Here is a 12324-nt window from a genome sequence, read left to right on the forward strand (position 1 = left end):
TGGGACCCACCCCCGCCTCAGTTTCCCCACCTTCCATCCCCTTCTCAGGCCCACAGCCTGAGCCTCCCTGTGTCCCCACAGCTACCCCTCCAACCCAGATCCCTGGCGTCCTCATGTCTGTCCATGCGTCCCACGTCTGACCGTGGTACTTTTCCACACTGGACACCAGCCGGCTGTCCCTGGGGTGGGGTCACACCTGCCCACGCCAGGCGACTTGGTGGCCACCAGACACCCTCACGGATGGCCACACCCTCCCCTAAGGACCTTCCAACCACACCCCGCCCCTCCGGCCACCTGAGGTCCCCACTGGGGCGGCCTGAGGCCCTGAGCCTGGGGACAGGAAGCCCCAGGCCTGGCCGCCCTGAAAGCCTCTTTCAGCCAGGGCCTCCTCCTGCCACCACCGGCTCCTCCTGCGGAATAATATTTGGGCTGTTGGCCGGGGGGCGGGGGCCAGATCCGGAGGCCGCCTGGGAGAAGCCAGAAACCGCAGGGCTTCCTGCCTCCGGCCTCCAACTCGGGGAGAGACCCCCAGGCCCAGGGAGGGGGCGGGTGCCGGGGAGACTGAGCGCCTTTCTCTAGAACCAGTTGTTTTTTCCAGGAACTAGGAGGAATTCCCCGGCCTGCCTGGGACAGCCAGCATGGCTGGGGGGGGGGGGGGAGGAACGGCGGCAGGGGTGACACGCAGCTCCAGCCCGGCCTTCTTGGCGGGCATTAGGACAGAAATAAAGGGCCTGGTCAGGGAGGTAGCAGGTACAGGGGGAAACACAGGGAAGCTAAGAGAGGGAAGGAAGCCAGAGGAGAGAGAACAGAGATAAAAGCATGGAGGACCAGCGACAGAGTGACACAGAAGTGACAAGGAGAGGGCTGGGCATGGTGGTACCTGCCTGTAATCCCAGCACTAGGATGGCAGAAGTCTGTGGCCTTGAAATTGACCAGAAGGCTAGCTGACTGAATGAGTGGTTTTTCCTTGAAGCTGGTATGCTACCACCTGAGCCATGTCTCCATGTCTGGCTTCTTTTATTCAGTCACGGGGATTGAACTCTGGGCCTGGGCACTATTCCTGAGCTCTTCAGCTCAAGGCTAGTGCTCTCCCACTTGAGCCACAGCACCACTTCCGGATTTCTGGTGATTTATTGGAAATCAGAGTCTCACGGTTTCCTGCCTAGGCTGGCTTTGAACCTCGATCCTCATATTTCAGCCTCCTGAGTAGCTAGGATGATAGGCATGAGCCACTGGTGCCCGACTCCAGGTCTGGCTTTTTTTGCTGGGTTCATTGGTGCAAAGAATCTCTTAGATTTGTCTGCCCGGGCTGGCTTCGAACAGTGATCCTCAGATCACAGCCTCCTGAGTAGTTAGGATGACAGGCACAAACCAGAACTGATTTCCATGTTTTCTTTTATAAGAGGCCCAGTCTGAGCTCCAGAGGTATACATCCCGTACACCACTGTCAACACACACACACACACACACACACACACACACACACACACACACCTGTTCAGTCCTCCAGTCTGCCTACACACACACACACACACACACACACACACACACACACCTGTTCAGTCCTCCAGTCTGCCTCCTTGGCTGAGCCCTGAGCCTCATAGCTAGGTGTGTGCCTGGGGGTGGGGGTGGGGGAGGGAGGTGGCCTTGGTCACTGTCTGGCCACCCCCGCCCCCCTTGCTGCCCTGGCCCCACCACTGCGGGGGCTGCTATCTAACTATGAACAAACTGTCCTGGGGTCAGGGACAGCAAAGAGCCAAAGGTCAGCTCCCTGCCTCCCCCGTCCCTTCCCCCCCAGAGGCAGCCCAGCCCCTGGGAACAGGAAGGAGCAGGGACAGGAGAACCCAAATCCCAGATTTCAAGGAAAAGAGACATAGGGTGATGCGTGGCAATGGTACCTTTAATTGTCTAACACATCCAGTCTCCCCCTCCCCAGAATGTACTAGACTTCCATAGGAACACCCAACCCCCCCTGACCAGCCTTCCTGGCTTGTCCTGTACCAGGGACAGAGTGACACAGAAAGAAGTGACATCATGAAGAGACAGGGAGAGGGGTGGGCATGGTGGTACCTGCCTGTAATCCCAGCACTAGGAAGGCAGAAGTCTGTGGCCTGGAAATTGACCAAAAGGCTAGTTGACTGACTGAGTGCACCACGATGGGGGGGTGGACAGCAGAGAAAAACAAGGGGTCTCCATTTCCCCACCAAAGAGACAGACCACATGGGCAACCCAGAGCTGTGGTAAATGGCAGTATAATGTTCCCACATCATGACTCTCCGAGAGCCCAGCAGGGCAAAGAGATGCAGGAGGGGGGCTGAATGAACATCAACTGGGCCAAGAAGTCTCCCCCAAGAAAGAACTGACCGCAGTACCCACTGGGTCTTGATGTCATAGAAATGGTGTCACTGTTAGTCAAAGGGTCAATCTGCTGGTGGCTCACACCTAGAATCCCAGCTACTCAGGAGGCTGAGCTCTGAGGCTCGAGATTCAAAGCCAACCTGGGCAGAAAAGTCTGTGACACTCTCATCTCCAATGAGCCAGCAAAAAGCTGGAAATGGAGCTATGGCTCAAGTGGTAGAGCGCTATCCTTGAGAAAAAAAAAAAAGTTCAAGGACAGCACCCAGGTCCTGAGTTCAAGCTCCAGGACCAGCACAAAACAACACAAAACCCAACAACTGGAGAAAAAAAAAAGCAAAAAACAAAAAAAAGGTTCATTACAGGCCCCAAAGGGACCACCAAGATGGCGGCCCAGGCAGTAGCTATAGTTACTAATGGATCAACCACAAATACCGATCAACACAGCCATCTTCGCAGTACCCCAAGTGCCCACTGAGAAGTCCCTAGTGACTGACAGGTTGCCGCACAGATGTTACCCAACAGACGAGGTACCAGGACCCCAAGACTATGAGCCACAGCCCAACCCCACAGCCCCCCCCTCCGCTCCCCAGCACGCTAGGAGGCGTTCAGCAGGGATCGGGGGTACAGGCCCTGATAATATACTCCAGCCTCCCCACTCTCTGCCCCATAGCCCCCAAACCCCATGTCTAGTTTGGGGGGTGCAGAGGTCTGTTCGGACATCAGGTTGTTGATGGAGAAGGGGTGGTTGAAGTTGTATGCTGTGTCTAGCTTCAGCTCCCCTGGAATCTCCAAGCCAGTGAAATAGGGGGTGGAGGAGGGGGGTGAGCCACAGTCCAGGGGGGCCCCCACTTCCTCCCGACCCTGAGCTTCGGGCTCGGGGGGTGGGGGCTGCGGTGGCGAGGTAACGGTGATGGCGGAGGTGGTGGTGGTGATGGAGGTGGTGGTAGACAAGGCGGCTGGTCCAGTACCGTTCCTGGTCATAGATGACCCCCCGCTGCTCCCCTTCTTTGCCTTCTCCTCCAGCTTGAAGCGTTTCTGGCGCCGCAGGTAGCAACCGTTCTCAAACATGTTTCCGGAGCTGGGGTGCAGGGCCCAGTAGGAGCCCTTGCCCGGCTTGTCCGGGGATCGCGCCACCTTGACGAAGCAGTCGTTGAAGGACAGCGAGTGGCGGATGGAGTTCTGCCAGCGCTGCTGGTTCTCCCTGTAGTACGGGAACAGGTCCATGATCCACTGGTAGATTTGGCTCAGGGTCAGCATCTTGCCTGGCGCTTGCTGGATTGCCATCGTGATGAGGGAGATGTAGGAATAGGGCGGCTTGGCGTGGGCCAGCGGCCGCCTGTAGCTCTTGGCCATCTCCTTCCCTGGCCCCAGCCCGGGCCCTGGGGCCCCGTACCCCGAATTCCCTGTGCCACCGCCACTGGCACCCAGGCCTGGGAAGGTGGGTCCAAGGGGCGCGGCAGGGGCTGGGGGTCCCAGGGGTCCTGAGGACAGTGGGGATGGGGGGAGCCCCCCTGAAGGGTAGGGGGAGCTGAGAGGGCTCAAGGTCATGTAGGAATTGAGGGGGGCCATGGTGGCCACTGGCGTTACTGGAGAATAGACCTGCAAGATAGAGAGAGATGGGCAAAGGTTAGAGCGTCTCTAGTGCATTTTGGGAAGATCATGCCCAATGTCCTTCTATCCATCTGTCCATTTCCTATCCAACGCTCCTCCTCAGCCACTATCTCTAGCTGGTTGTGTGTGTGCGCATGCGTGCTGGTCCTGAGGCTTGAATCAAGACCTGGGTCCTGTCGCTGACCTTTTTCACTCAAGGCTGGTGCTCTACCACTTGAGCCACAGTTCCACTTCTGGTTGTTTTCTGATAAATCAGAGTCTCATGGACATTCCTGCCTACGCTGGCTTAGAACTATAGTCCTGATTGCCTTCTAAGTAGCTAGGATTTATAGGTGTAAACCCCAATGCTTAGCTTATTTATTTGCATTAGTTATTTTTCTGGTAGGTCCCCCGTTGTGCTCTGGGCTGGCATTGGACTGTGATCCTCCAACTTGCATCTCTGGGGTAGCTGAGATTATAGGTATGTGTCACTATGCTTAGCTCTTCCACACTAAAGATTTGTAATAGAAATAGCTATTTGAATAAAAACATGCTAGTTAGGCTAACAAACAATTGTTATATTAAATTGAATTGCCAGGTGCTGATGGCTCACACCTGTGTTCCTAGCATCTCAGGAGGCTGAGATCTGAGGATTGTGGTTCAAAGCCAGCCCAGGCAGAAAAATGCCTCGAGAGACTCCTATCTCCAATGAACCACTCAAAAACCAGAAGTGGCGCTGGGGCTCAAGTGGTAAAGTGCTGGCCTTGAGCACAAAGAAGCTCAAGGACAGTGCCCAGGCCCTGAGTTCAAGTCCCACAACCAAAAAACAATTGAATCAATAAGAACTTGGTTTAAAAAACAGATGCATTAGGGCTGGAAAGGTGGCTCAGTGGTAGAATGCTTGCCTCGCATGCATGAGGCCCTGGGTTCTAATCCTCAGCACTACATAAACAGAAAAAGCTGGAAGTGGCATTGTGGCTCAAGTGGTAGAGTGCTAATCTTGAGCAAATAAAACAGCTCAAGGACAGTGCCCAGACCCTGAGTTCAAGCCTGAGGACCAGCAAAAACAACTTAAGAACATATAACCTGAACTCATAGAAAATGGGGTCTTCAATAATTTCTAATAGTATAAACAGATCCTAAGACAGAAAAAAAAAAGCAAGAAAGAAAATAAAACAGATTTTGAGACAGGGTCCCAATACGTAGCTCAGGTTGGCCTTGAACTCATAATTCTGCTACATCAACCTCCTGAGTGCTGGGACTACAGGTATAACAAACCATACATCACTTCATGGGCTCAAGAATCAACCTTTTGGGGCTGGGAAGGTGGCTTAGTGATAGAGTGTTTGCCTAGCATGCATGAAGCCTGGGTTCAATTCCTCAGTACCACATACACAGAAAAAGCTGGAAATGTGGCTTAAGTGGTAGAAGCTCAGGGACAGTACCCAGGCCCTGAGTTCAAGTCCCAGAACTGGCAAAAATAAAAAAAAGAATCAATCTTTTTACTTAAACAACCAAAATTGGTCAGCTGGGAAACTTGCTTAACGAATGAATTAGTAGTTCTCAGCTTTAGTGAGTAATTAGTAACATCTCTAATAACCTAATATGGATTTTTCTCCTAGGCTATAATATTGTTTTTTGTTTGTTTGTTTGAGACAGAGCCTCACTATGTTGCCCAGGCTGGCTTGAACACTGCTCCATTGATTTTTCTGCCTCACCCTCCTGAATAGTAGGGACCCAAGGCACAAGCTATTGTGCCCAATTTAAAGTTACTATTTTGGGTTAGAGGTATGATTCAAGCAGTACGGTACCTGCCTAGCCAGCAAAAGAATCTAAGTTCTAGCCGGGCGCCGGTGGCTCACACCTGTAATCCTAGCTACTCAGGAGTCTGAGATCTGAGGATAGAGGTTCAAAGCCAGCCTGGGCAGGAAAGTCTGTGAGACTCTTATATCCAATAAACTACTTGAAAACCTAAAGTGGCGCTGTGGCTCAAGCGGTAGAGCACTCGCTTTGAGCTGAAGAGCTGAGGGACAGAGTTCAAGCTCCACCACAGACTAAAAAAAAAAGAACCTAAGTTCAAACTAGCACCAAAAAGAAAAAAAAAATACTGTTTTATAAGTTTAAAAAATGTGATCACAAATCACATTTCAGGCTACTATGAACGAAATGTAAGCTACTATGTATCAAATGTAAGCTGTCACTGTAAGCTATAATATCATTTATACATCGGTATAAATGAAAAAAGAAATAACTGAATGCAAACCACTAGATCATTGTAAATACCAGACCATTTTCACAAATGTTCCCACAGAAGCGCTGGGAATGGTGCCTCATGCCTGTAATTCCAGCTACTTAGGAGGTGGAGATCAGGAAAATCTCCTACTTCAGGCAAAAGTAACAAATAAAATGAAATAAAGCCCCGAGTTCAAATTCCATTGCTGCCAAAAGGAAAAGAAAAGAGTTCACAAGGGGAACAGGGGCATCTTAGCTCGGTAACATACGGAGACTGCAATGGCTTTTAAAATCACCCTCTTTGCAATTTTCTTTTTTTTGGTCGATCATGGGACTTGAACTGGGTGCCTGGGCGCTGCCCCTCAGCTCTTCAGCTCAAGGCTAGCACTCTACCACTTGAGCCACAGCGCCACTTCTGATTTTCTGGTGGTTTATTGGAGATAAGAGCCTCTGGGGCTGGGCACTGGTGGCTCACGCCTGTAATCCTAGCTACTCAGGAGGCTGAGATCTGAGGATCTCGGTTCAAAGCCAGCCCGGGCAGGAGAGACCGTGAGACTCCTATCTCCAATAAACCACCAGAAAACCGGAAGTGGTAGAGCGCTTGCCTTGACTGAAGAGCTGAGGGACAGCGCCCAGGCCCAGAGTTCAAGCCCCACTACCGACAAAAAAAAAAAAAAAAACCGGGATGTTCCTACCAGGGCTGCCTTTAAACTGTGGTCCTCAGACTTCACCCTCCTGAGTAGCTAGGATGACAAGCATGAGCCACCAGCAGGTAGCTAGCTCTCTATGCGTCCATTAACATGAATTTACAGACTTCCAACTCTGTACCAGGTGCAGCTCCAAACACTTCACAGCTAGAAACACTACAGTATGGGGGAGGGGCTATTTTTACATCTTTCTTGTGTGTGTGTGTGTATGTGTGTGTTGGTCCCAGGGCTAAAGGTCTCACACTCTCTTTTGGCTTTTTCAACTCAAGGCTGGTGCTCTCCCACTTGAGACATGCCTCCAGTCCAGTTTTGTACTGGTTAATTGGACACAGAGTTTTACAAGCTTTTCTGCCCTGGTTGGCTTCAAATAGAGATCCTCAGGTCTCAGGCCATTGGGTAGTTGGGATTATAGGTGTGGCCATAGGTGCCCGCTCCCACAGTGTCACTTGAAAGCTGGGAAAGCTGAAACCCAGAAACATTGTGTGTGTATATAGCAGGTTACACAGCAAGAAAGGGGGTGAACTGGGATTCTGAATCCAGGCAGTGTGGCTCCAGACTTGGCTAGAAAAGCAGTGATCTGAACCTACAGAAATGCTAGGCGCTGGTGGCTCACACCTGTCATCCTAGCTACTCAGGAGGCTGAGATCTGAGGATCACAGTTCAAAGCCAGCCAGGGCAGCAAAGTCCATGAGACTCTTATCCAATTAACTACCAGAAAACTGGAAGTGGCGCTGTGGCTTAAGTGGTAGAGCGCTCGCCTTGAGCTGAAGAGCTGAGGGACAGTGCTCAGGCCCAGAGTTCAAACCCCATGACCGATTTAAAAAAAAAAAAGAAGAAATGCTAACCCTCGCATAGCCTAAGAGACTGACTGCAAAAAGCAAGGAAAATGTTGGTGGCTGGTGGCTCACACCTGTCATCCTAGCTACTCAGGAGGCTGAGATCAGAGGATCATGATTCAAAGCCAGCCCAGGCAGGAAAGTCGATGAGACTCATCTCTCCAATGAACTAGCCAAAAGCGGGAAGTGGAGCTGTGGCTCAAGGAGTAGAGTGCCAGCCTTGAGCAAAAAGAAAAAAAGGGTGAGTTCATGCCCTAGGATGGGCACACGGGGGGGGGGGGAGAGAGGGGAGGGGGAAAGAATCAAGGACAGGTGGCACCAAACTCCAGGTGTGAGTTGTAGGACAGAGTGAGAACCAGCCCCGCTCTACTGCTCCACCCTGGGCGTCTGTCTTTCCTCTTTGAACTTCCGTCAGCCATCTGTCCATCTCCCTCTTATCCCAGTACCCTTGTGCTCTTTTCCCCACCCCAGATCTGTTTCCTTCTCTCTTACAGTCCTCTCCCAACTTTCCCTCCTCTCCCCTCCCCGTCCTGTAGAGCATCTTTTATGTCGGTTTTGGGGCCTGAACTCTGGGCCTGGGCGCTGTCCCTGAGTTCTGCAGCTCAAGGCTAGTGCTCCAATACTTGAGCCACAGCACCACTTTCAGCTTTTTCTGCTTATGGGGTGCTGAGGAATCGAACCCAGGGCCTCAGGCATGCAAGGCGAGCACTCTACCACTGAGCCACCTTCCCAGCCCCTCTCTGCAGCTATTTATCTCCCTTCTTCTAACTTCTCACCTCCCCAGAGCCTCACCATGAACTTGGAACCACGATCCTCCCTTTACACACTCTCCTCTGCTTGGCTGCTTCAGCCTCTCCCCGAGAGAGAATAAGGGAAGAAAAGACAGGGAGAATATGATAGATTCTGGGGAGAGAGAGAGAGCCACATTCTGGACTCTACCCCACCCCTTGTCCAACTCAGGTAGATTCTCAGGGACCCCAAAGCCTTTTTTTTTTCTGGTTCCCCACCCACCCGGAAGTCCTCCTTGAAGTCTGACCTCAAGCATTCCATCTGCTCTAATCCACCCTAGGCTTTCCCACGCCCCATGGCTGGGATGAACCCCTGGTGTCCGGGTTCTGAACCGGATCTCCCACCAAGGGGTGGAGCTGAGCCTGTGTGTGTGGCGTGGGGGAAGCCCTGGGGGGACCAGCACCCTTATCCAGCAGCCAGGATTTTCTCTCCTCTTTCATTTCCTTATTGTCTCTGCAGAAGGGTGTGTCAGAGCGTGCAGGGAGGCACTGGGAAATCAGAGCCCATTTTCCCATCTCAGACCCAAGGAGGGGTGTGGGGGGGGACCCTAGCACTTTGCAGGCCTCCTCTAGCTTTCTTATCGCAAAAACAGAGGAGCAAGGGGACCAGCTGACCTGTAAGAACCTGGGGTTTTGGAGGGACACTGCCCAAGGTCCCCGTACCAGACTTCTGGGTGTCAGCCTCACCCCAGTATGGGTGTATGGTAGGGGAGACGTGAATTCTCTCTGAATCTCTGAGATGCAGGCATGGGGAAGGCGCAGGCTCCCCTGGGAGACCTTCAGAAACCCCAAAACCATCTCCAGCCCTTCCCCCACCTTGGTGCACTCTTACAAAGTATGTCCCTTAAAATCTGATTGGAGATGACCTGCAACTTCTGACACACCAGAGTATAATAAAATGTTTCCAAAGCCAGGCACCAGTGGCTCACACTTGTAATCTCAGCTGCTCAGGAGGCTGAGATCTGAAGATCGTGGTTCAAAGCCTAGCTAGGGCAAGAAAGTCTGTCAGACTCTTATCTCCAATTAATCAGCAAAAAGCCAAATGTGGAGCTACGGTTCACATGGTAGAGTGCCAGCCTTGAATGGAAAAAAACCTAAATGACAGCACCCAGGCCCTGGGCTCAATTCCTTAGTACTGCGCTCTCTCTCTCTCTTTCTCTCTCTCTCACACACACACACACACACACACAATTGTCCCCTAAACTCAGATCCATTCAGACTGTATCCCCCACACTGATTCTTCCTACCCACAATTTACTTCTTAAGATGTATTTCAGAAACACTAGTTTATAGCTGGGCACTGGTGGCTCATGCCTGTAATCCCAGCTACTGAGGAGGCTAAGATCTGAGGACTGCAGTTCAAAGCCAGCCCAGGCAGAAAAATCCATGAGACTCTTTATCTCCAATGAAGCATCAAAAAACTCAGAAGTAGAGCTGTGGTGTAAGTAGTTGAGCACTAGCCTTGAGTAAAAGAAACACAGGTACAGTGCCCAGGCCCTAATTTCAAGCAAGCTTCAGATAAACACTGATTTGTTAGTTGGTCCCCTTAACTCCTAAGCCCAGACTTTGAGCTCACCAAGGGTCCAGTTAAGATCTCTGGGGAGGGGGGTCTCCATCTCCCCCCAAGATCTCTCACAACCCATTCCTCTTCCAGAAACCCACCTCCAACACTCTCTCTAAGCTCTCCACTCCTAACTCCTTCCCCAGCAGCCAGGCCCCACCCCATATGCACCTCACACCTCCCCAGACTCCGGAATGGCCCCTCCGGGGCACTTTGCCAATATCCCTAGTCCTAGTGCATGCCTGTAATCCCAGCACTGAAGCGGTAGTGGTAGAGGATCACAAGTTGGAGGCCAGGCTACGGTAGACTGTGAGACCTTCTCAAAAATAAAAGAAAAACAAAAGAAAGCAAACAACGAGCCCCAAACCAACAAAAAACCCAAGACCCCAGTTCTCAAACATCAGATCAAATCTCTCTGCAGCCATTCCTGGCCATCCCCCCCCCTTGGAGCCCACAATCTCTCTTCCAGATTAGGAACACAAGTGTCCCTATCAACACGTCCAACAATTTCCCCAGCACCACAGTCCTGATCCTACAGCAGGCAAGCAAAGAACAATCGATCATGCACCAAGGGAAGAAGTTAGCTCTGAGGAGGCACTTTTCTGTCTGCTAGGGTGAGGGAATTAGGGGAGGATGTGTCCCCAAACCTCCCTGCTCTGGAACACAGGGCGCTCCAACAAAGGCTGGCTCTTGTTGGATGGGGTAGGGGGGCGGTAAGTGGGAAGAGGAGGTGTACCCCCTGAAATTAATCCTCTAGCCTTAGACTTGAGGGGAGTCCCTGCTAAGAGTCCCAGCAGGGGTGTGTGAGGGGGGGTGAAGTCTGACTTCTCTCCCAGATGCGGACCAAACTCCTCTGCTCCTTGCTTTAGTTCCCCAGTGCCATCTGGGTTGCTGGTCTAGGCAAACCTGTTGATTTTAGCCTCCCCTAAGCAAACTTCATGCTAAGAACCTCCATCTCTTACCCTTGACCACCACTAACCCCTACTTCTGACGCGATCTTAGATCTCCAGCTGATTCCCTTAACCCCAACTCCTTTTCTGACTTCCACACCGGGCTAAGGGGACGACCCCTAACCTTACACATTGTCATGCGGCCCTGACCTCCCACCGAGACTTCCCTGCTTGGAGATGATCCCCTCCCCCTTCTAGAAGTCCCTCTCCACTTCGAACCCCCTTGCCTGCCTGAAATCCTCCAAGCTCGGTCCCTTACCCCACCCCACACCCCAGCTCGGATTCCTCTTCTGATGCGGGCTGTTCATTAAAAAAACAAAAAACACTATTTGATTGTTTTTGAATCTCTGGGATTCCAGGGACCCAGCACCGCCCGGTGCTCACCTTTACGGTGTGACCGACCCTTGCCTACATTTTCCTCCCCCCTGGAGGCCATCGCCGGGGACCAGCTTTGCCCGGCCCGCGCTCCCCAGCCCGGCCGCCCCACCCCATGCCCGAACCCCCCTCCCGTCCCCCTTCTCGGCGTCCCGGTCCCCCACCCCGCGGCCCCCCCGCTGCCCGCCCCGCCATCCCCGAGGACACACACCTCGCCCGCCTCGGGGTAGTAGCTCCACTCAGCCAGATCGTGAGCCTCCATCTTCACCACCGAGCCCAGCATCCCCCGGGCCTGCGCCCCCCACCACCCCGGCCCCGGTGATCCCCACCCCCGCCCAGCTCTCGAGGCCGGGGTACGCTGGAACTTCCGACCGTCGGGCCCCGTCGGGAGGGGAGTCCGTGCTGCGTGTGTGTCCGTCCGCGCGCGCGCGTCCCTCCGGACTCCCGCCGTCCCTCCCCGGCTCCGCGGGAGGCGGCCGCGCTTTATAGCCGGGGCACCCCCGCCCTCGCCGCCCCGGGGCTCCCCGCCCGCCTCCCCGGGGGCGGCGCGCTCGGAGCGGGGCGCCCCCTGCGGGATCGCGGGGACACGCAGCACCGGGTTGACCGAGGAGGGGGTTGCGGGGTGCATGATGGGGTGGGAGGGGCGGATGCTGGGAACCTCGGGGGCAGAACTGGGGGAGGGTCTGTTCCGTGAGAGGGTGCATCACCTGCCGCTCAGAGCCCATCCTGAACCCCGCAGAGAAGGGGGTTCAGAGTGACTCCGGGGGTGCCTGTGTGGGAGACGCCTGAATCCACCGTTTCCCCCTCGCCCCCAGCATCGGACGGACCTGCAGACTGAGACTTCCGACAGCTGAGAATAATCTCAGCCTGTGTACAGAGTCAGGATTAAAAGATGGAGGTGCTTGAGGGCTGCAGCGAAGATCCCCG

The 12324-nt window shown here is 53.4% G+C and overlaps 1 protein-coding gene across 1 annotated transcript; it reads right to left on the reverse strand.

Annotated features, from left to right (window-relative positions):
* Nucleotides 1–2952: 2952 nt before the first annotated feature.
* Nucleotides 2953–11680, reverse strand: Foxa3 (forkhead box A3). Its single transcript, XM_013032678.1, has 2 exons — nucleotides 11609–11680; nucleotides 2953–3957 (listed from the first exon to the last, which is right to left on the reverse strand). Exons 1-2 carry the CDS (start codon nucleotides 11678–11680, stop codon nucleotides 2953–2955), a joined length of 1077 nt encoding a protein of 358 aa, XP_012888132.1.
* Nucleotides 11681–12324: the final 644 nt, after the last annotated feature.

The sequence above is a fragment of the Dipodomys ordii genome, unplaced genomic scaffold, assembly GCF_000151885.1.
Source record: "Dipodomys ordii isolate 6190 unplaced genomic scaffold, Dord_2.0 Scaffold156, whole genome shotgun sequence".
Classification (NCBI taxonomy): domain Eukaryota; kingdom Metazoa; phylum Chordata; class Mammalia; order Rodentia; family Heteromyidae; genus Dipodomys; species Dipodomys ordii.

Coding starts and splice junctions, on each gene's coding strand:
- Foxa3 (XM_013032678.1), bottom strand. CDS start 11,680: ATGCTGGGCTCGGTGGTGAAGATGGAGGCTCACGATCTGGCTGAGTGG. Junction 3,958..11,608: donor ACTACCCCGAGGCGGGCGAG/GTGTGTGTCCTC, acceptor TCTATCTTGCAG/GTCTATTCTCCAGTAACGCC.